This window comes from Nyctereutes procyonoides, unplaced genomic scaffold (assembly GCF_905146905.1).
Source record: "Nyctereutes procyonoides isolate TBG_1078 unplaced genomic scaffold, NYPRO_anot_genome, whole genome shotgun sequence".
Classification (NCBI taxonomy): Eukaryota; Metazoa; Chordata; class Mammalia; order Carnivora; family Canidae; genus Nyctereutes; species Nyctereutes procyonoides.
In genome coordinates this window covers 1,811,788-1,835,214 of record NW_026575049.1, presented here as the reverse complement: position 1 = coordinate 1,835,214, position 23,427 = coordinate 1,811,788, and the positions used below count along the sequence as shown (strand labels likewise).

The 23,427-nt window shown below is 45.8% G+C and overlaps 1 protein-coding gene across 4 annotated transcripts in view; it reads right to left on the bottom strand.

Moving 5' to 3' along the window:
- Window positions 1-3,940: 3,940 nt before the first annotated feature.
- OS9 (OS9 endoplasmic reticulum lectin) overlaps window positions 3,941-23,427 on the bottom strand; it is a 30,380-nt gene continuing 10,893 nt past the window's right edge. Inside the window, exons 6-15 of one of the 4 annotated variants that reach the window (XM_055328982.1) lie at window positions 9,081-9,291; window positions 8,677-8,781; window positions 8,371-8,471; window positions 8,141-8,192; window positions 7,352-7,440; window positions 6,859-7,134; window positions 6,374-6,563; window positions 5,291-5,455; window positions 5,005-5,117; window positions 3,941-4,743 (exon numbers count right to left, since the gene is read on the bottom strand). In XM_055328982.1, the coding sequence (XP_055184957.1) occupies window positions 4,618-4,743; window positions 5,005-5,117; window positions 5,291-5,455; window positions 6,374-6,563; window positions 6,859-7,134; window positions 7,352-7,440; window positions 8,141-8,192; window positions 8,371-8,471; window positions 8,677-8,781; window positions 9,081-9,291 (1,428 nt within the window). In that variant the 3' untranslated portion in view covers window positions 3,941-4,617. The remainder of the gene's footprint in view (window positions 4,744-5,004; window positions 5,118-5,290; window positions 5,456-6,373; window positions 6,564-6,858; window positions 7,135-7,351; window positions 7,441-8,140; window positions 8,193-8,370; window positions 8,472-8,676; window positions 8,782-9,080; window positions 9,292-23,427) is intronic. The other 3 variants (XM_055328983.1, XM_055328984.1, XM_055328985.1) reach the window with 3 other exon arrangements.

The following is a 23,427-nucleotide window of genomic DNA, read 5'->3' as shown; positions in this document are numbered from 1 at the left end:
GGCAGGGGCTGGGGAGGGCGTTTCAGGGTAGGGGAAGCCAGGGGTGGGCAGAGGGTGGGGTGGGGTGGGGGTGCTCTCGGGTTGTGAGTGTCTGTGACCGTGACTGCGTACCTGTGACTGTGCAGCGCCCGTGGTGATCTGGGGTAGGGGGCACCCCTACAGTGGGACCCCTCCCCCACTCTTCTTCCTGTCCAGCCCCACCCTCCCCCTGGAGCAGCTCCAGACCCGTCCCTCAACCCCGTGATCCTTCCCAGCCAGGGCTAAGAGGATGGGAGCTGGCTGGGAGGGTTTCCAGGCCTCCTTCCCCTTCCCCGGAAAAAGGGGGTGGTGGAGTGGATTTACCTGGCCTAGCCCAGCTTCCTTTAATCAATCCAGCCCTTGGACCGTCTGTGTCAGTGGTTTCCGGTCTTTTTTTTTTTTTTTTTTCCTTCGACTAAAATATTTTGCAAAGAACCAGGTAATTGGGGAGGGGAGAAGGACCGGGGCAGAGGGAAATGCCCCCATCTCCTCTGAGGCAGATGGCGTGAATCTTCTTCAACAGCAATTAAAGAGGAAGTGATTTTGTCTAGGGGGTGAGCTGCTGGTTTGTTCTTGAAGAGGCGGGTCAGGGAATGGACTTGGTCGTGGTGGGGACGTGCAGGGGGGGAGAGGGCCAGCAGAGGGTTTCTCTGCTGGGCTGGTGCCAGGGCAACCAGGTGGTAGGTCAGATACTTCGTCCTGCAGGGAAAGGAAACAGGCAGGTCAGAGCAACAGGGGGTATCCAGGGAGCTGAAGCCAGGATCCCCAAGATGACCCCTTTTCTTTTTTTTTTTTTAATTTTTATTTATTTATGATAGTCACAGAGAGAGAGAGAGAGGCAGAGACATAGGCAGAGGGAGAAGCAGGCTCCATGCACCAGGAGCCCGACGTGGGACTCGATCCCGGGTCTCCAGGATCGCGCCCTGGGCCAAAGGCAGGCGCCAAACCGCTGCGCCACCCAGGGATCCCGATGACCCCTTTTCTAGAAAGGAGCTGGGGTGTGGAACTCAGAGGAGAGGATGGGGTAGGGGGGAGCTGTTTAGAGAGGTGAGAAGCAGGGGCAGCTTTGGTTTAGAGCAGAACTTTGGAGTCAGATCTGATTTTGAAACTGGGCCCTCCACGTCATGGCTAGGTGGCCTTGGGCAGGTTACTCTGGTGTCATCTGTTTATTTGTAATCTGAACATCTGTTCAGGGGGACCCCGTAAGGACTCCAGCCCTGGCCATGGAGGGACTGCCCTAGGAACCTGGTACCAGAAGTTAGAGCTCATTATAGTAGGGGGCTGGAGAGAAGAGGTGGGAAATCTCACAGCCACGAAAGTCCTCAGTGTCCACAAACTCCATGCCCAGCTGATGTAAACATCTGCCCACCTCCCTGTCACCTAGGCCACTGATGCCAGTGCTGCCCCCGACAGCTGCAGTGCTTCCTGCTTCAGCACGAAGCCAATCCTGTTTCTCATGTGCAGCAGCGGAAAGCATTTGCCCTGATACAGGGGCTGGGTGAAGTGGTGTTGGCCAGCAGCCAATGCAGGCTGGGCACGGCCACCAACGTGTTGTCATTCAGTCAATGGCCTTGAGTCTTCTGGTAGAGCCTCTGGTAGAGGCTCGGAGCCTCTCAGCCCCACAACGACATAGAGCTGCAGGTGCGCCATCAAGCTAACAAGGTGTGGTTGCAGCAGTGGGTCCAGGTTCCTTTCACATGGAGGCCTTCCAGGATCCTAGGCTGGTGACCACCCAGCACAGCAGCCTGACATAGGAAGAGGTGAACTCAGGGATACAAGGCAAATCAAAAGGAAGGGGGAGGGCACCTGGGTAGCTCAGCAGGTTGAGCATCTGACTTTTGATTTCAGCTCAGTTCCTGATCTCAGGGTTCTGAGATCAAGGCCCAAGTTGGGCTCTGCTGGGTGGAACCTACTTAAGATTCTCTCTCCCTCTTCCTCGTCTCTCCACCCCCCAAAAAAGAAAGAAAGAAAGAAAAGAAATGAGAGGGAAATAGCAAAAAAGACTCAAGTGGAACACCTGGCCATTCCCGCTTTCAGCTCAGAGACCCTGGACCCGGCCATTCTCCACTTTACATCTTGGTGGTCACACTCTTCCTCAGAAGCTCGAGTGTGGGAGAGTCTGTGGAGGAAGCAGGGACCCTGGAGAGCACGAGATTACCACAGGGAACCACAGGCCAGTGGGAAGTTCCTTTCATTTCCAGCCAATGAAAGGTGGTCAAGGGGTCAGCAACCCCCGCAGCAAATCCCAACACTAAGTAATCCACTGGATGCTTTTTGTCATGGGCTGCGTCTCTGGCCTTGTGGGAAATGTGAAGGATGTAGTGGATGGGATGACAAAGTTTCAAGCCCTCCAGGTTGTGCAGAATAGGACTCTAGGAGACTCCCTGTGGGGCTGAGGGGAGCTGCTGCCATTTTACATCCAAGTTCATAGGTGTCCTCACCTGGATTCCTGCTGCCCCTCCACCCCCCCAACCTTGCCACGTCCCACACCTCCTGCTCCCCTCTTTTTGTTTGACTTAGCACAGCTGGGGCAGACCGACTTCCTCCACGGGAGGTTCCACCAAACTCCCACCAAACGCCAAAGGAAAGCAAAAAGGAATTTACTATTGAAAGTACAGGATGATTAAATCTAGCAAGGTTTCCAGAACTCAGTTTTCTGATGATCTTAAGAGTCCATCCCCATCAAGGCAAACTTTCCCGCCCGAGCCTCTCCCGGCTCTCCTGGCTCTCCCATTCTGAAAGATTCCACTGTAGCTTCAGATCAGCTTTTGAGATTCCATCTAAGACTCTGGTCTCCAAGTACCATCTAGTCTCTTCAGAACTCAGGAGCTGGTTCATTAGAACGTCTCGAATGCTCTCTGAGGCCAGGTGCTGTGCCAAGAGCATGATACATACACAACAGCAGGTTTTATTCCATACTCCCAACCACCGTGGGAGGCCAGTGTGATTATCCACAACTTACGGTGAGGAAACAGCACTTGAAGAGTTAACTGTTCACGGCCCCACTGAGTAAATAGAGGAGGGAGCATTTGAACCCAGCATTCCCCACTGCAGCTGGGCTCCGGGCGGTACCACAGGTCTTGCACTGGTGAAGCATTCCTCCCCGCAAGACACTCAAAATGGACCTGGGGAAGCAGGATTTCACAAGTCTACCCGTTTACATTTCTACATAAAACAATTTAAGCATAACATGAAAAATAAGCACCTGTCTACATTCAGAAAGAAGAGGGTCCGTCTCGGACGACTTCCTTCCAGAACACTTGAATCTCACTTGGCACTTCGGGAGACCCAGTTCAGGGGCCTCTAACCTACCTTGTGAGCAGTGGCTGCAGAAGACTGTACAGCTCAGAGATGGGGAGCAAGAGGAGAAAGGGGGAGGTGAGGGGCCCCGTGTCTGCGCTCCACAAGGAGGACACGGAGAGACCTACCCAGAGCCACCTACTACCCAGCAGGGTGGGAGGCTGGCCTCCGAGGGCAGCAGCGCCCTCTCTGAGCGTGGCGAGGAGAGTCTTTTCTGGCAGAAATGAAGCGGTGTGGCCAGGTGGGCACGGGGTGCGGGTGGCAAACGGCAGCTGTGGCACGCTGCAGGAGTTCAGCAGGAGGATCCCTGCGGTGGGGTAACTGCATGGGGTGCACTCGGCTTCCGGGATGTGAAGGGGGAGAAGGGAAGGAATGGATATAGATGAGGAAAAGGAGGGACGGCAGTACTATGAGTGTTTCCGCCCTTGGCAGGCCAGTGGGCTTTGTTTCTCTGTCCTGGTCTCTTCCCATGAGCCCTAGTACCACTGGTGGCACCTGGGTGGGGGGGTGTGGAGCACAGGATGGGATAGGAGAGTGTGCACTCCACCCTGAGAACACTAAGCCTCATGCCTGCTACAGCCCCCAGCCCACCTACCCCAAGAAGAAAACACAGACTGATGGATCGATGGTCCAGTTCTTTACTGAGAAACCTGATTGTTCAAGAACATGGTGGGTGGTTCTGTACCCCACCCTTTTCAGTGGGATCGTGTCAGAGGTGGTGGGCAACTTTCTCCCATTTCCTCAGAAACAGAGGCAAAGGCACCTCAACTTGGAAGCACATATTGTAGGGAACAATGTGGGCACGGGAAGGAGCAGGGGATCCCCAGCTGATCCAAGGGAAGGGGGTGACCCCGAGGAGCAGCTCAGGCAGGGCGTGGGGGGCCTGCTGAGCCGCCCCACTCTTCTTGCTCCCCCTGCCCTCCTTTGCTCAAAAGATCTCACCAACTTTCTAGGGAGGGAGGGGAGAGGAACCAACAAGTTAGGGGACTGGTATGGGGAGCCAGGGACAAAAGGAAGGGGTTGTGGGGAGAAGCCTGGGAGAGCAAACCCCACAGGCCTGCGAGGTCTTGGGTGGCTCTGGGCAGCAGGGGTGACGGCAGCAGCAGCACGCTCACCCCACGGGGCCCCCTACCCCCCCCCCCCAGGGAAGGAGGCGGCAGGAGGCGGGAGGAAGCCAGGTCCACCGCTCAGCCCTACTCTGCTGTTTTGCCCTAGGGGCCCCAGGGTGCAGGGCGGGAGGAGGCAGTGCCAGGCTAGGCAGGCTCTGGACTCCTTGCCCGGCCAACAGCAGAAGTGGTCTCAGAAGTCAAACTCGTCCAGGTCCCCTGTGCCCTCTGCGCCCCGAGAGCCCCACACACGGCGGTAATTGCTCTCCAGGTCCTTCTGGCGCTGCCGCTCCTTCTGCGCCTCCTCTGCTCCCTGCACCTGCAGGGAGGGCGGGCGGGGGTGCGTGAGCGGGGTTGCTGGTGGAGAGCCAAGGGCGGCGCTGGGCCCTGGAGGATCCGGGGCCCCGCACGTGTGGAGGGCAGGGACCCGCCCCCGCGCTTCTTCGCAGGGGAACACCCACCCAGCCGCCAGAAATTCCAGCAGCCCAGGAGGTGGTGAGGCTGGGACTGGCCATCCCCGTGGCGGGCTAGACCGGGGTCAAGGCTTGGAGATCCAGGGCTGGGTGAAGGTGCCCCTCACCAAAATATTGAAGAAAATCTCTTTGAGGTTTCTCGTGTCCTCATCAGTCAGCCAGTGTGAGTCCTCCTCTGCCCCTTCAGCCCCTGGTCGCACAATTTTGATTTCAATTTTCCCTGGAAAGGAGCCACGTGGGCAGTGAGAGGAAGAGGAAAGGTGGGAGCGTCCGTGCAGGGCCCTCTGCCTCCCAGGTCCCCAGCGAGGTTTCCAGTCCACCTGGACCCAGCCCCTCCACCTTGGGCAGCAGGCCCTGCCAACAACTCTTAAGCCAGCCCGCCCCAGGGCCCACCTTCCGCCGTGAGCCCCTCCCTCTCCAGCAGCTCTTTCACCAGCCCCTCGATTTGTTTCAGCTGTGGGTTTTCCCGTTTCATCTCGAGGACAGTCAGATCCTGATTGGGGCCTCCGTGACGGAGCTTGGTGACCCGGACCCGGACTCTGTGTTCAGGATCCTCCTCTTAGAGGGGGAGACACACAGGGAGACACAAAGCAGAGCCGTGATTCCAGGTTAGGGGCTGCGGTGGTCACCTCTCCCTAAGCCATCAACTGGTCCTGGCAGTTTTCCATCACACGCTTTGATGAACTGGGGCTCAGAGTAAGTGCCCCCTTCCTCCATCCCCCTTCAGCCTATAAAGCTCCCTCCACTAACCGCAGCCTCCCTTTCCCCTCCTGGACCAATCATCCTGCCTGTCCCCTACAGGAAAAACCACTGTGTTTTCTGAAGCAAAAATCAGGTCACCTGGGCCAACAGAGGAGTTTTGTTTTAGGAAAGCAGGTTGGAAAACTGTGGTTTTGTTCCACATGCTGGTACTCGAAAGACATTCCAGTGTTTATAGAGATGGTGGGATGGAAGGTGTGAAAACAGAACATTCCATTTGGAATGTCTAATCTCATATGACCCTGTGGCATGGAGCTCAGGGGTGCAGGAGGAAGCAATAACTTCACGTCTGTCCCGCCAGGCAACTGGCTTCTGACCAGCCAGGCTTGCCCGTTCACACCCTACCAGCGGGGGCCTTTCCCAGCGCACCGGGCTCACTGTTGATACGCTGCGTCCTTCACAGGTGTGTGGTCTTCCGCACACAAGCTGGCTCCCAGTCGTTCCATTAGTTTCTACCGACCACCCACCATGCGCCGTGGAAGTGCTAGGTGCTGGGTACACGGGAGCCAGCCAGAAAACTGGACAGACATGCTCTAAAAGCCGCTTCCCGAAGGGATGACTGAGTAGGAGGTAACCAGGCAAAGGGATGGAGGCAGTGGGAAGAAGGCAGGAGAGCTGCGTTCCAGGAGGATGGAGGGGAGTGAGCACCCTCGGAAGGGCAAAACGGGATGCCCACCAGGGTACACCAGCTGAGGGACCCTGTCCAACAGCTCTTACCTGCTGGTGGGGGGCTGGGGGGAGGCTTTTTGGGGGCAACCCTCCTTTTCCTGTGCTTCTTCACCAGCTCTGGACTCTGTTTCTCCTCCAGCCTTTTGATGAGCTTGTTGAGAGTGGAGGTCAGGGCCAGCATTGCCCGATCACGCTCAGATTCCTTCTTCAACCCGTCTGGGTCCAGCTCCTTCTCTGTCTGGAATGCCCAAGGCAGGAGAGTGGAGTCAGGGGGCGGGGGGCAGTGCAGCTCAGTGGTTCGTGCTCTAACAGGAAAGCAACGGCTAAGTCTTGGCCCTCCCTCTGGTCCCCGCTTCCCTACCGTCCCTTCCTTCCATTAAGGAAACAAGTGGCAGCTGAGCACACTGTTCCCTGCCCTGTGCCCCTGCCCTGTGCCAGCCGCAGGCCGCCCTTCATTCCTTTGGCCCCCCAGCCTGCCCTAGTCCATAGGAGCAGCCGGCCGCCAAGGAGAGCAGGGTAAGGGCTGTGCTCACTTCCTGGATGATGGTCTCCAGCTCCCGCTCCATGCCGGCCTTCACCTCAGAGCGGAGCCGGTCTCGGTCTGATGGAAGCAGTATCCCTTCCAGTTCCTTCTCAAACTCTCCCAGTAACTGCTGCTCATCCTCATCTTCATCTTCATCCTCCTCCTCCTCTTCCTCCTCTTCCACCTCGTTCTGATGATCCGTGTCACTCTTGTCCTTCTCCTCTGCTTCCCTTTGAGGGACTTCTGCTTCACCTACAGGCTGCTCTTGGCCTCCGTTGGGCTTTCCCTAGGTGGACGGGGGATCGGGAGAAAGAGACGGACAGTTGGGGTTTCAGTAGAGACGTGTGGGCCACAGATAGACAGTGGCTGGAGTGTGGCAGTGGGGGGACTCGGGAGGAGGAAAGAAAGGGAGTCAGCTCTCCTGGGCTCACTCCAGGGGCCGTTCTCTAAGCGCTCCCAGCAGGGAGGCGGGTTCTCCCCCTCTGTTGAGCAGGGGCCCGTACCTTTTTGGTTCCACCTTTCAGCTCCTCTATCAATCGAATCAAGTCTGCAGGACTCCGGATGACTTTGACCTGTACGTTGTTCTGAAAATCTGAGATCAAAGAGCAGGGATGAAGCAGTTGTGTCCTAAATTCTATTTTGATTTCCTAAGGAGAGGAGAAGAGGAGACCAGGGAAGGACATGGTCCCTGCGTCCGGGAGCCACCTGTCTGGTCAGTGAGATAGGAGCCGACGCAGGCCCCTGGAGGGTGCTGTCCTAAGGTGGACCCAAAGATGAGACAGGGGATACTAACACACTGCTCGCACCCACGCTGCTGGGCCCTGCTGGCAATTACTCCAGTTCTGAGGACTACGGAAGAGATTCTGGGGCCACAGCCTTCTCTTCCCTGGATACTGTTCTCTCCTTTCTGCCAAATAGAAACCATTTCTTGTCTACTCTGGTCTACTCTGTTCGGGGCATTCTGCTGTGAACTACAGACTTGTTCTCACTGAACCTCACAACTACCCTGTAAGGTAGGGGGATTACCCACTGCTGGGGGTGAGGAAATTGAGGTTAAGTGCAATCACCCAGGATTACAAAGTCAGCAAGTAGCGGAACCACCGAGTTCCGTTATCTCCCTAGAATAGCATTGCTGTCTGTAAATAGTATTGCCTCCAATTCAATAAAGATGAATTCACTGCTGGCCTGGCCGCCCAACCTCCCCCACCAGTGTTTAGTTCCACCCCACCCCCACCCCCACCCCCTCCAAAATACATTCAAGCGGTAAAGGAGAGGTGGAGGGTTCTGCTCACCATGGGGAGGGCCCGGAGCTGGATCTGCGGCCTCAAGGTTTGGTTCCTGCTCCTGATGAGGAGAAAAGGGCGGAGTAAAGTCCACAGGCTCGTTCACACCTACCACATTCTTAAGGCAGTGGTTCTGGGTAGATCCTTGCCTCCCTGGATAGGTGTAGGTCAACTCACGATGACCTCAGCTCGCCCAGGGTCACCCTCATCAGAGAAATAGCTGGGAAGCCAGCTCTCACCTCAGCCGGTGTCTCCGCTGCCCCAGGGGTCTGCTCCTGTGGCTCAGGAAGCATCTTCCAGAAATTGGACTCCTTACTGTCATCCTTGGTTGGATGTGCACCTGGGATATAGAGAACAGGGAGGACTCTGAAAGGTGGGAGAAACAGAAGGGAGCAAGTAGAATGGGGTACATTCCCCTTCACTATTACTAAGGAATTAGGGCCCGTAGGACTTCCTCCCCACCCCCAACGGTCAGTGCAGGTCAGTAGGACTGGGGAAGGGAAGAAGTGGAGAAGTTTCACGGAACAGATGCAGGAAGATCCTACCTCCTCTCTTTGAGGGCACCGCTCCGGGTTGGGCCTCACCCCACTTTTGCGGCTCCAGATCTTGCAGCTCCTCTAGGGCTTTATCTCCATACTGCTTTGAGTCTACTGAAAAACAGTGTGTGGGCAGGACAAGGCCACATGCCTACCTTATCTTCCGCTTGTCTCTCCTGGTGTCTCTTCTTCCTCTCCTTTCTCTTTTTTAAGATTTTATATCTTTATTCATGAGAAACAGAGAGAGAGAGAGAGAGGCAGAGACATACGCAGAGGGAGAAGCAGCCTCCCTGCGGAGAGCCTGATGCAGGACTCAATCCCAGGACCCCAGGGATCATGACCCGAGCCAAAGGCAAACACTCAACCACTGAGCCACCCAGGGGCCCCCTCTCCTTGTTCTTCTAATTACTCACCAGCTTGCCTCTGAATGTAGGCCATGTACTCCTCAGGCTGCAGGGCAGGGTGACAGAGGATGGCCTGAGGAGCAGCGCTGGGTGGGGGCCTAAGGAGAGGGTGGGGACAGAGCCGAGGAGTCCGGACGGTCAACACATAAGAGCAGGATAAGGGCTCATCCACACGATCAATGTAGTCCCCGGAAATACCAGCACCCTCGTCACAGAGGAACTGCCAGGACAGACGGGTGAACAAATAATTACCACTAGGGATTAGCTTTCGTTCTTTGAGCAGCTGCCTTTTGTTCAGCACTTACTGTGTATCTGGTTCTGTGCAGACACTGTGTATAGGACACTTTATGTACTTTTGCTCAGTTAATGATCACAAAAACCTAGTGAGGGAGGGATTAATATCTCAATTTTGTGGCTCAAAAAACTTAGGTTTGATGCAGATAAGGAACTTGGTCAGGTTGACCACTGGTAAGTGGTAAAAACAGGGAATTGAATTCAGGCAGCTTCCCTGTAGAGCCAATTTTTGTTTCACATTCTTGCTTTATATAAATACAGTGTATACATACTTGTATGTATTTGAGATACACACAGACACAGTTGACCCTTGAACACTGCAGGGGGTTAGGGACGCTGACCTCCCCCTCCTCCCCAAGTCAAAAATCTGCACATAACTTCTGACTCCCCCACAACTTAACTACTAATAGCAAAAGCCACAAGAGATCACTTTTTACTGTGAAAAGCAATTTATGGAGACAAACTGCTCATGCGGAGATGATTGTCCTGGAGTTTTAAGCAGATCCCTGCAACACTTGAGCTCATCCCAATAGCAACAGGAGGTGGCTACAAAAGCACTACAGTAGTACAGTATGTTCTACGGTTTTATGCTGTTGTTATATAATTCTGCACCCTTTTGTTTGTTTACATTTCTCTCTACTGTGAATGGCACCATATAGGGTCTATAAGTCTGTGCATACATTTTGATAAATTTTAACTTTTTATAATAGACTTGTGTATATTTTATGGTAGCAAATGATAAAACAGCCTACTACCTACCTATATTTCATGCATTCATGATATATCTAACTTAATTTTCTCAGCATTTCTAGGCTATGTGGTTCATCTGTGAGTTTTTTTCAAACTATCATAAATCTCCTAAAAATTTTCCAATATATTTACTGAAAAAAAAATCAACTTATAAGTGGGCCCACACAGTTCAAACCTGTTGATCAAGGGTCAATTGTACTTCTATGTATTTGAAACATATATTCTTTTTGTGTGTGTACACATGTATGTGTATGCATAGGATTATAATTTTTCCCTGCAAAAGACAATATTAAAAAGAAAAAAAGACCTCAAACACTAGAAAAAGAAAAGCAAACTAAACCCAAAGCAAGCAGAGTGAAGGAAGTAACACAGAAGAGAACAAAAATAAGTGAACTAGAGAACAAAAAAGCAATAGAGAAAAATCAATGAAACTAAAAGTTGTTTTGAAAAGATCAGTAAGTGACAAAACTTCAGCTAAACTTACCAAGAAAAAAAAGAAAAGTCTCAAATTAGTATCAGAAATGAAAGAGGGAACATTACTATCAACCTTACAGAAATAAAGGATTGTAAAGAAAGACTATGAATACCTACATGCCAACAAATCAGATTAACTTAGATGAAATGGACAAATTTCTAGAAAGACACAGCTACCAAAACTGACTCAAAAAGAAGTAAACAATATGAATAGACCCATAACCAGTATGGAGATTGAATTAGTAATCCAGAAACTAACCACATAGGAAAGCCTGGGCCAGATGGGTCTACTGGTGAATTCTACCAAATATTTAAAAAACAATAAAGGGCAGCCCTGGTGGCTCAGAGGTTTAGCGCCACCTTTGGCCCAGGGTGTGATCCTGGAGACCAGGGATCAAGTCCCGCATTGGGCTCCCTGCATGGGGCCTGCTTCTCCCTCTGCCTGTGTCTCTGCCTCTCTCTCTCTGTGTGTCTCTCATGAATAAATAAATAAAATCTTAAAAAAAAAACAACAATAGGGGATCCCTGGGTGGCGCAGCGGTTTAGCGCCTGCCTTTGACCCAGGGCGCGATCCTGGAGACCGGGGATCGAATCCCACGTCGGGCTCCCGGTGCATGGAGCCTGCTTCTCCCTCTGCCTGTGTCTCTGCCTCTCTCTCTCTCTCTGTGACTATCATAAATAAATAAAAAAAAATTTAAAAAAAAAAAAAAAAAAAAAAAAAAAAAAAAAACAACAATAAAGATCAATCTCTCTCAAACTCTTCCAGAAAAAAGAAGAGACAATATTCCCCAACTCATACTACGAAGCCAGTATTATCACCCTGATACCAAATCTAGACAAATATATAATAAGAAAAGGAAACTATAAGCCAGTATCTTTTTTTTTAATTTATTTATTTATGATAGTCAGAGAGAGAGAGAGAGAGAGGCAGAGACATAGGCAGAGGGAGAAGCAAGCTCCATGCACCGGGAACCTGATATGGGATTCGATCCCGGGTCTCCAGGATCGCGCCCTGGGCCAAAGGCAGGCGCCAAACCGCTGCGCCACCCAGGGATCCCTAAGCCAGTATCTCTTATGAATAAAGACCCCAAATCCTCAACAAAATGCTAGCTAATCAAATTTAGCAACATATAAAAAGTATTACACACCAGACCAAGTGGATTTATCCCAGGAGTGCAAACTTGGGCTAACATAAAAAAATCAATTAATGTAAATGATTAACAGAATAAAGGACAAAAACCACATGATCATCTCGATGCAGAAAAAGCATTTGACAAAATGTGACACATCTTCATGATGAAAGCATTCGACAAACTTGAATGAAAAGAGAATTTCATCAATATGATAAGAAGTATTTATTAAAAATCCACAGCTAACATTATACTTAATGGCGAAAAACTGAATAGTTTCCTCTTAAGATCATGAATAAGACAAGGATGGGGCACCTGGGTGGCTCAGTTGAGTGTGATTTCAGTTCAGGGCATGATTTTGAAGTCATGAGATTAAGCCCCACATCAACTCCACACTGGGCATGGAGCCTGCTTGAGATTCTTTCTCCCTCTCCCTCTGCCCCAACTCTAGTTCTTTCTCATGCTTGCACTCTTTCTCTCTTTCTCAAAAAAGAGAAAAAGGAATAAGAGAGGTATGTCTGCTTCTGCCACTTCCATTCAACATTGGGTTGGAGGTTTTGACCAGGACAAAAAGGGGGGGAAAAAAAGAAAAAGCATCTATATTGGAAAGAAAAAAGTAAAACTATCTCCATTCACAGATGATTTTATATACAGAAAATCCTAGGAGCACCTGGGTGGCTCAATCGGTTAAATGTTTGACTTTTGGTCTTAGCTCAGGTCTTGGCCTTGGGGTTGGGAGTTGAATCTGCTCATTGGGCCACATGTTGGGTGTAGCACCTACTAAAAAAAAGAAAAGGAAAGGAAAGGAAAGGAAAGGAAAGGAAAGGAAAGGAAAGGAAAGGAAAGGAAAGGAAAGGAAAGGAAAGGAAAGGAAAGGAAAGGAAAGGAAAGGAAAGGAAAGGAAAGGAAAGGAAAGGAAAGGAAAGGAAAGGAAGGAAATCCTAAAGAATCTATTAAGCTATAGAACTAATATCCAAGTTCAATAAGGCTGCAGGATATAGGCATCAATTGTATTTCTATACATTCAATGAACAATTCAAAAATAAAATAATAAAATAGTAGAAAGAAAATAATTACATTTACAATAGCATCAAAAAATAAAATAATTAGGAGTGCCTGCATGGCTCACTTGGTTGAGAGACTGCCTTCAGCTCAGGTTGTGGTCCTGGGATCCTGGGATAGAGCCCTCAGCAGGGACCCTGCTTCTCCCTTTGCCTCTGCACCTCCCCCTTGCTCATGCTCTCTCTCTCTCTCAAATAAATAAATAAAATCTTAAAAAAAGAGAAAATAATTAGGAATAAATGTAGCAAAATGCTTGAAAACTACAAAACATTTCTTTTTTTATTTTTTTATTTATTTTTTATTATTTTTTATTATTTTTTATTATTTTTTATTTATGATAGTCACACACACAGAGAGAGAGAGAGAGAGAGAGAGAGAGGCAGAGACACAGGCAGAGGGAGAAGCAGGCTCCATGCAGGGAGCCCGACATGGGATTCAATCCTGGGTCTCCAGGATCGCGCCCCGGGCCAAAGGCAGGCACCAAACCGCTGCGCCACCCAGGGTTCCCCAAAACATTTCTTAAAGAAGTCAAAGACTTAAATACATGTAAAGATATCCAACCTCAGAGATTAAAAGACTTAATATAGCGATCCTCACCAAATTCCAGCTGGCTTTGTTTTGGAAATTAACTGATCCTAAAATTCATGAAAATTCAAGGGACTCTAAATAGTCAAAATAATCTGGAAAAAAAAAAACAAAGTTGGAAAACCCACACTGATCTTAAAACTTGCTACAAAAGTACAATAATCATGACAGTGTAGTACTGACTTAGATACATAGACCAATGAGATAGAATTTACAGTCTAGAAATTAACCTTTACTTTTATTCTCATTTTATTTTTTGAAAGGTTATCAAGATGGGATATCATCTTTTCAACAATGGGAATCATCTTTTCAACAAATAATAGTGAGTCAACTGGATATCTATGTGCAAAAAAATGAAATTGGACCCCTACCTCATACTATATACAAAAATTAACTCAAAATGGATCAAAGACCTAAATGTAAAACTATAACATTTTTAAGAGAAAATATAGGTATAAGTCTTCATGGATTTAGATGACCTAATGGTTTATTTGATATGACATAAAAGGCACAAGCAACAAAAAATAGGTAAATTGGAATTCATCAAAATTAAAAGTTTTTGTGCTGCAAAGGACACCATCAAGAATGTGAAATGACAATCCAAAGAACAGGAGAAAATATTTGCAAATCATGTATCTTATAAAACTTCTATCCAGAATATATAAAGAAATCTTGCAGCCCAGGTGTCTCAGCAGTTTAGCACTGCCTTCAGCCCAGGGCCTGATCCTGGAGACTGGGATGTAGTCCCACGTCAGGCTCCCTGCATGGAGCCTGCTTCTCCCTCTGCCTGTGTCTCTGCCTCTCTCTCTCTGTGTGTCTCTCATGAATAAATAATAAATAAAATCTTAAAAAAAAAAGACAGATAATGGAATTTTTTAAAAAGGCAAAAGATCTGAAGACACCTCTCCAAAGAAGATACACAAATTGCTAATAAAGCACATGAAAAGATGTGCCACTTCTTTAGCCATCAGGGAAATACAAATCAAAACCACAATGAAATGCCACTTCACACTCACTAAGATGGCTAAAGTTGAAAAGATAAAAGCAAATGTTGCTGAGGATATGGAGAAACTCTCACACACTACTAGTTGGATTTTAAGATGGTGCTACTGCTTTGGGAAAAGTCTGGCAGTTTCTCCAAAAGTTTACCATATGGTTCCAGCAGTTCTACTCCTTGCTATATACCAAGAGAAATGAAAACCTATGTTCACACAAAATCTTATTTAGAAATGTTAAAAGCAGTATTGTTCATAAAACTAAAAAGGACAAATAACCCAAATGTCCAAATGATGAATGAATATGAACAGAATGGGGAATAGTACTTGGCAATAAAATATAAGAAATGTGCATACTACACATGGACGATCCTTTTTTTAAAAAAAAAAATTATTTATTTATTCATGAGAAACAGAGAGAGAGAGAGAGGCAGAGACACAGGCAGAGGGAGAAGCAGGCTCCATGCAGGGAGCCCGACGTGGGACTTGATCCCGGGTCCCCATGATCACACCCTGGGCTGAAGACGGCGCTAAACCACTGAGTCACCCGGGATGCCCCCCACATGGATGATCCTTGAGAAAGTAAGTGAAAGAAGCCAGACACAAAGGTCACACACTGTAGGTTTCCAGTCACAGGAAATGTCTAGAAGAGGCAAATCTGTAGACACAGAGATGAGCAGTTGTCTAGAGTGAAGGGTGGGGTCAAGGGGACAGCGTGATGGAGGGTAACTGCCAAAGAACAGGGACTTTCTTTTAGGCTGATGAAGATGTTCTAAAAATAACTGCGGTCCTGGGCACAACTCTGTGAATATACCACACCATTGAACTGTACACTGAATTGTATGATATGTAAGTTAAATCTCTCTAAAACTGTTATTGAGGGACGCCTGGGTGGCTCAGCAGTTGAGCGTCTGCCTTCCGCCCAGGGCGAGCCCCTGGAGTCCCAGGATCGAGTCCCACACCGGGCTCCCTGCATGGAGCCTGCTTCTTCCTCTGCTTCTCTCCCTCTCTGTCTCTCATGAATAAATAAATAAAATCTTTTAAAAAATAAGAGATTTTTTTAAAAAAAAGAGATTTATTTATTTGAGAGAGAGAGAGAGAGAGAAGGAAAATGCACATGTGAGAGGGGGGAAGGGCAGGGAGAGAGAGAGAGAGAGAGAGAGAGAGAGAGAGAGAGAGAGAGAGAGAGAGAATCTCAAGAACACTCTGCACTCAGTGGAGATCATGACCCAACCCCTGAAACTAGGAGTCAGACACTTAACCAATTGAGCCACCAGGGTCCCCCAGAAGAGCTTTCACCTTACATTTATAGGGATAAATACAGAAATATTTATGGACGAAATGATGTCTGTAATTTATTTCCAAGTAGTCTGGGAGTGGAGATAGTAGTAAGGGGAGGTGAGTAAGAAGATAGATAAAATGAGACCAGCTAACTGGAGGGTATTATGCTGAATGAAGTAAGTCAATCGGAGAAGGACAATCATTATATGGTCTCATTCACTTGGGGAAAATAAAAAATAGTGAAAGGGATTATAGGGGAAAGGAGAGAAAATGAGTGGGAAATATCAGGGAGGGATACAGAACATGAGAGACTCCTAACTCTGGGAAACAAACAAAGGGTAGTGGAAGAGGAGGTGGGTGGGTGGGGGTGACTGGGTGATGGGCAGAGGGGGGCACTTGACTGGGTGAGCACTGGGTGTTATACTATATGTTGGCAAATCGAACTCCAATAAAAAATATACATATAAATAAAAACATGATTTCTGTAAAAAAAAAAAGACTGGCCGTATTTGTTGAAACTAGACGATCACAGGGGGTCATTAACACAATCATCTCTGATTTTTTGTTTCTAACTTTCCATAATAAAGGTTTTACAACACAATCTTAAATATATATAATCTGTACCCAGCACTTTTACTTTTAAGATATATTTAAACATGAATATAGGGTAGCCCGGGTGGCGCAGCAGTTTAGCGCCGCCTGCAGCCCAGGGCGTGATCCTGGAGACCCTGGATGGAGTCCCACATCAGGCTCTCTGCATGGAGCCTGCTTCTCCTTCTGCCTGTGTCTCTGCCTCTCTCCTCTGTCTCCATGAGTAAATAGATAAAGTCTTTAAAAAAAAACCATGAATATATGTATAATAATCTTTTGTAATAACAACAACAAAAAAGGAGGGAAAACTATTTACTCAGTACAGCAATGATGACAAAATGATGGAAATGGAATAGTATGCAGACGTAAAAACAAAATATAAAGCTCTAGATATAAGGCCACTGAAAGAATGTCTAAGAATTATTGTCAAAAAAAAGGGGGGGGTACGCCTGGGTGGCTCAGCAGTTGAGCGTTTGCCTTCCGCTCAGGGTGTGATTCTGGGATCCGGGATCAAGTCACACATTGGGCTCCCTGCATGGAGCCTGCTTCTCCCTCTGCCTATGTCTCTGCCTCTCTCTCTCTCTCTGTGCCTCTCATGAATAAATAAATAAAATCTTAAAAAAAAAAAAAGAAGGGGATCCCTGGGTGGCACAGCAGTTTGGCGCCTGCCTTTGGCCCAGGGCGCGATCCTGGAGACCCCGGATCGAGTCCCACGTCGGGCTCCCGGTGCATGGAGCCTGCTTCTCCCTCTGTGCCTCTGCCTCTCTCTCTCTCTCTCTCTCTGTGTGTGTGTGACTATCATAAATCAATTAAAAAAAAAGGAAAGAAATGAAAAATAGAATGGTAAAATAAACTCAAGAAAGCAGAAGGAAGGGGATCCCTGGGTGGCGCAGCGGTTTAGCGCCTGCCTTTGGCCCAGGGCACGATCCTGGAGACCCGGGATCGAATCCCACATCAGGCTCCCGGTGCATAGAGCCTGCTTCTCCCTCTGCCTATGTCTCTGCCTCTCTCTCTCTCACTGTGTGCCTATCATAAATAAATAAAATTAAATTAAAAAAAAAGAAAGCAGAAGGAAGTTAAATAGTGGACATTAATAAAATAAAAACCAAATGCTATGCAGAAACTCAACAGAGCCAAAGTAGCTGGTTCTTTAAAAGGAGTAATGCACCTGACCAACCTCTGGTGAGACTGACCAATAACTAAGGAGGCAAACAAACCCTGAGGAATGAAAAGAGGAACCTAATCACAGATGCTAGAGGGATTAAAAAGATAACATAAGGGAATCAAGAACAACTTTATGACAATAAATCTGAAAAATGAGATGAAATAGACAAATTCCTAAAAAATACACCTTACTATAACTGACACAAAGAAATAGAAGACTTTGAATATACCTAAAATTACTAAAGGAAATCAAATTGAAAATCTTCCTGCACTGAAAATGTAGACCAACATGATTTTCCAGGTGAATTCCAGCAAACACTCCAGGAATAAAAAATTGAAATATTAGGGCACCTAGGTGGCTCAGTTGGTTAAGTGTCTGACCCTTGATCTCAGCTCAGGTCTTGATCTCAAGCTAGTGAGTTCAAGCCTCATACTGGATATGGAGCCTACTTAACAACAACAACAAAAAAAAAATTGCAATCTTAGACATTCTTCAGAGTATAGAAAAAGAACATTTTTGAACTCATTTTTTTGAGAAGAGCATAACTTTCTTACCAAAACATGATAAGGACAGCACTAAAAGGAAAAACTACAAGTCAACCTCTCTCAAAAGATATATAGAGTCCTTTAAAAAGTAGCAAACTGGGGGATCCCAGAGTGACTCAGCGTTTTAGCGCCTGCCTTCAGCCTAGGGCATGATCCTGGAGACCCAGGATCGAGTCCCACATCGGGCTCCCTGCATGGAGCCTGCTTCTCCCTCTGCCTGTGTCTCTGCCTCTCTCTCTCTCTCTGTGTCTCTCATGAATACATAAATAAAATTTTTAAAAAAGTAGCAAACTGGATCCAGCAAGATCAAAAAAGGATAATCAAAGATAATACATATGATCAAACTGGGTTCATCTCAGGAACGCAAAATTGATTTAACATTAGAGGATCAATAAATTGTTTAATTTCTAATGAAAGTTTGGCTTAAAATTAGGATATCAATTAAGTACATTAGTTTATTTTTTTTAAAGATTTTATTTATTTATTCATGATAGACACACACAGAGAGAGAGAGAAAGGCAGAGGGAGAAGCAGGCTCCATGCAGGGAGCCTGACGTGGGATTCGATCCGGGGACTCCAGGATCACGCCCTGGGCTGAAGGCAGGTGCTAAACCGCTGAGCCACCCAGGGATCCCCTAAGTATATTAGTTTAAATCAGTTTCATGTTAATAAATACTTGAAAAAATGATCAGTTTTTAGGAATCAGTGAAATGAGAAATTCATCATGAAATGCCATTATACACCCAACAAATTAATAAAAATTTCAAAGTCCCGTAATATATATTAGTAATATATATATATGGAATGTTGGCAAGTGGTATTGCAATAAGGATACGAATGGGAACAAAACCTTAGGAAAATATCCTGCAATGCCAAATAAACTAGAACCGGGGCTTACCTTCACATCCTATGATCCAGCAATTGTATACCCGGGCAAAATTCTCCTTTAACATTCTTGCACATTATACTAGGAGATACTTAAAAGAATTTTGTACCTAGTAGCAGGTTTGGGTAACAGCAGAAAACTGGAACCAACCCAAATGTCTGTGAAAGGTAACTGATGAACAGAGGATGAACTATATACAAAAGACTATGCTACAGGCCTGTAGGCGAGTGCACTGCAGCTACCACCCCGCACGGGGCTGAATGTCAAACACAGTACTGAGCAAAAGAAAAAAAAAATCCCAGAATTCCTTGTATGCACTCTGCAAGTTGTCACAAAATACATTTGTATAAAGTTCAGAAGAAGGATAAATTAAGTGAGATGCATACACAGATGGCAAAACTCTATAGAGAAAAGCAAAGAAATTCTCATAAAGTTAGGATAGCTGTTACCTCTGTGATAAAGACAGAGAGAGGGATGTGGTGTGTGGGGGCACTGAGGAACTGTACTGCCTGCATTCTTCCATAACCTAAGGCCATTAGATGGGTACTCCCGTTATGCATCCTTACACAATACATGCACGTTTTATGCCATCTTATGTATTGTGGTATATTCCACAATATTTTAAAAATGTAATTAGGAAAAAAATGACCATAATATTAAGGAACAAGAGTAGAGGAATAATTTACCATGAATATATTACAATTCTAAATTTAATATGTATCTAACAGCCTCAAAATATATGAAGGAAAATTTTACAAAATTGCCAAATCCACCATCATCAGTGAAAATTTTAATACCCTTCTTTCAATAATTGGCCACCTGGACAAAAAGAAGTTAGTAGAAAACTTGACCAATACAATTAGTCTTGAACCGAATAGAGAAAAACACATGCTTTCAGGCACACCCAGACCATTTTTTAAAATTCACCAAAGTCGATAATCACCAACAAAACACTGACACAATAGCATAAAATTAGAAATCAATAACAATTATATAAAAACCACAAAAATAAAACACATCTGTTTAGAAATATAATAAGCTTAAATCTAAAGTAAGTTCTCAAGTATAGTACAAAAAACAATGAAAATGGAGAGGTGCCTGGGTGGCTTTGAGTTTGCCTTCAGCTCAGGTCATGATCTCAGGGTCCTTGGATCCAGCTCTGAGCTCTGAGCCCTTCAGGCTTCCTGTTCAGCAGGCAGTCTGCTTCTTCTTCTGCCCCTCCCTCCCCTCGTGCTCTCTTTCAAATAAATAAATAATCTTATGAAAATGCAAACACTTCATATCAAAACTTGAGGGATGCAACCCACATGGAGTGAAATGGAGCTTTACATTTACAATGCATAATTAGGAAAGGAGAAAGTGAGTGAAACATCCCACAATTCCTATTATGGACAACGGACAATCTATTATTCAAAGTTTAAAAGAAAAAGAGCAACAATCCATTAGGAAAATGAGCAAAGAATTTGGATGGTTGAACGAAGAGTAAAGGCTGAAAAGAGAAATGGCTCTTAAACAGGCCTAAGATTATTTACCTTTACTTAATTACAACCACACTAAGAAATCATTGTTTACCTGATGCCTATCTGATGATTGGCCAAAATCCACAAGTTTAAAAATACACTAGGTGGCATAGCTGTAGGGGAACTGGCATTCTCATACATTGCTGGAGGGAGAGTAATTTACTTAAGCAGGGTAACTTGGCAGTATGTATAAAAATCACCCAAGTCTACTTCCAGGAATTTAACCTACATATACTTTATAGGTACAAGGTTATTCACTGTAGCACTTCTGTGTTAATAAGAGTTAAATAACCTAAATGTCCATCCACAGGGAACTATTTAGCCAAATGATAGCACACTGTATGAGAATAACAACTATTAAAAAGAATAAGAACAGGGCAGCTGGGTGGCTCAGTCGGTTAAGCATCCAACTCTTGATTTCAGCTCAGGTCATGATCCATGGGTCCTGGGATAGAACTCTGTGTCTGGCTCCACACCCTGTAGGGAATCTGCTTGAGGATTCTCTCTCTCCCTCTGCCCCTCCCCCTTCGTGTGCTTTCTCTTTCTTTCTCAAATAAATACATACATCTTTAAATAATACAAATAAATTTAAAAAAAAACAATGGTGCAATGGGCAAAATGAGTGAAGGAGGTCAAAAGGTACAAACATCTAGTTATAAATAAGTCAGGGGGATGTACAACATGGTGATTTTAGTTAATGACACCATATAGCCTATTTGGAAGTTGCCAAGAGAGTAGATCCTACAGGTTCTCATGACAAGAAAAAAAATTGTAACTAGACTTATTGTGATCATTTTGCAATATATATATATAACACTGAAACATTGTGTATTGTATACCTGAAACTAATATAATGTTATATGTCAATTATACAATAGACAAAAAGAAAAAAAAGGAAGGAAAATGAAGCTATTTATATATGTATTTAGAAAGAGCTCAGGAGAAATGTTTTATGAACATTGAAAAAAAAATCTCTGAGTCAGGGCACCTTGGCTGGCTCAGTCAGTAGAGCATGAGACTCTTGATCCTGGGTCATGAATTCAAACCCCATATGGGGGGGTAGTTTCCTTAAGAAAAAAAAAAAGACCCTGAGGGCACCTCAGCGGCTCAGTTGGTTGAGCACCCAACTCCTGATTTTGGCTCAGGTCATGATCTCAGGTCAGATCACGATCACAGGGTCAGGTGACGAGATCGAGCCTCATGTCAGCTCGGTGCTGGACTTGGAGTTAAGATTATCCCTCTACCTCTCTCTGCTCCCCTCCACGCACATGCTCTCTCTCTATAAAACGAATATAAGCAAAAAAAAAAAAAAAAATATATATATATATATATATATATATATATATAAGCATTTCTATATTTGAGCTATGAGAATGTACTATCTAATCAAAAAAATAAATATTGAATTTTTTAAGTGTGATAAAAATTCAAGGGTTTGAAAGAGAAGAGAATAAACATAGAGGAGAAGGAAGGAAATAATAAAGATAGCAGAGAATATAAGCAAAATCAAAAAGCAGCTCATGGACTAACAGACAAATCTTCTGCAAGATAGAACAACAAAAAGAAAAGGCACAGTTTATGTTAGGAATTAAGAGACGCCTGGGTGGCTCAGCAGTTGAGCGTCTGCCTTCACACCCAGGTCGTGATCCTGGAGACCCAGGATTGAGTCCCACGTTGGGCTCCCTGCATGGAACCGGCTTCTTCCTCTGTCTGTGTCCCTGCCTCTCTCTCTCTGTGTCTCTCATGAATACATAAATAAAATTTAAAAAATAAAAAGGAATTAAAAAGGGCACAAATCTATAAAAGATGATTATTAAAAATAAACATAAAACGATTTTATACTAAAACACTTGAAAATTTAGACAACTGGGCAGCCCATGTAGCTCAGCGGTTTATCACCGCCTTCGGCCCAGGGCCTGATCCTGGAGTCCTGGGATCAAGTCCTACGTTGGGCTCCCTGCATGGAGCCTCCTTCTCCCTCTGCCTCTCTCTGTCTCTCTTTCTGCTCTCTCTCTCTCTCTCTGTGTGTCTCTCATGAATAAATAAATAAAATCTTTAAAAAAAAAAAAGAAAATTTAGACAACTAAATAATGGCCTATGAAACTGTAACTTGTTAATGCTTCATGCATTAATATGAAAGACTCTTATCATTTAATAAATTAAATCAGTAGTAAACACCATCCCCACAATACACAATATATAGTATTGTGATGTATTGGGATGAGGTGGTTTTACAGAGTTCTCCCAAACCTTTAAAGAATAATCTCTATCTTAGCAAACTCTTCCAGAGAACAAGGAAAGAGAGAAACTTCTCAAGACATTTATGAAGCTAATACAATTTGATACCAAGACAAGACTAAACAATACAAGAAAATTGTCGACGAATTCACTTATGAAAACAGCTGTAGGGCAGCCCAGGTGGCTCAGCGGTTTAGCGCTGCCTTCAGCCCAGGGCGTGATCCTGGAGATCCCAGGATTGAATCCCATGTCAGGCTCCCTGCATGGAGCCTGCTTCTCCCTCTGCCTGTGTCTGTGCCTCTCTCTCTGTGTGTCTCTCATGAATAAATAAAAATCTTTAAAAAAAAGAAAAGAGCTGTAAAAATCAATTAAAATATTAGGAAACAATATGTCAATGTATTTTTTTTTAAAGATTGTATTTATTCATGAGAGACACAGAGAGAAAGGCAGAGACACAGGCAGAGGGAGAAGCAGTTCATGCAGGGAGCCCGATGTGGGACTTGATCCCAGGACCCCGGGGTCACGCCCTGAGCCAAAGGCAGATGCTCAACCACTGAGCCATCCAGGTGTCCCGAATATGTTAATGTATTAAGAATATTTCAAGAGGCACCTGGCTGGCCTAGTTGATAGAGCACATAACTCTTGATCTCAGAGTTGTCAGTTCAAGCCCCACGTTGGGTAGAGAGATTACATACTTAAAGAAAATAAAATCTTTAAAAAAATACCTTATGACCATGAATTATTCCAGAAACGCAAGGGTAAAAAAGACCTTAGACAATGAATTAGTTTGAATTCACCATATTAAAAAATAAAGATGAAAAATCATATGATCATCTTGAT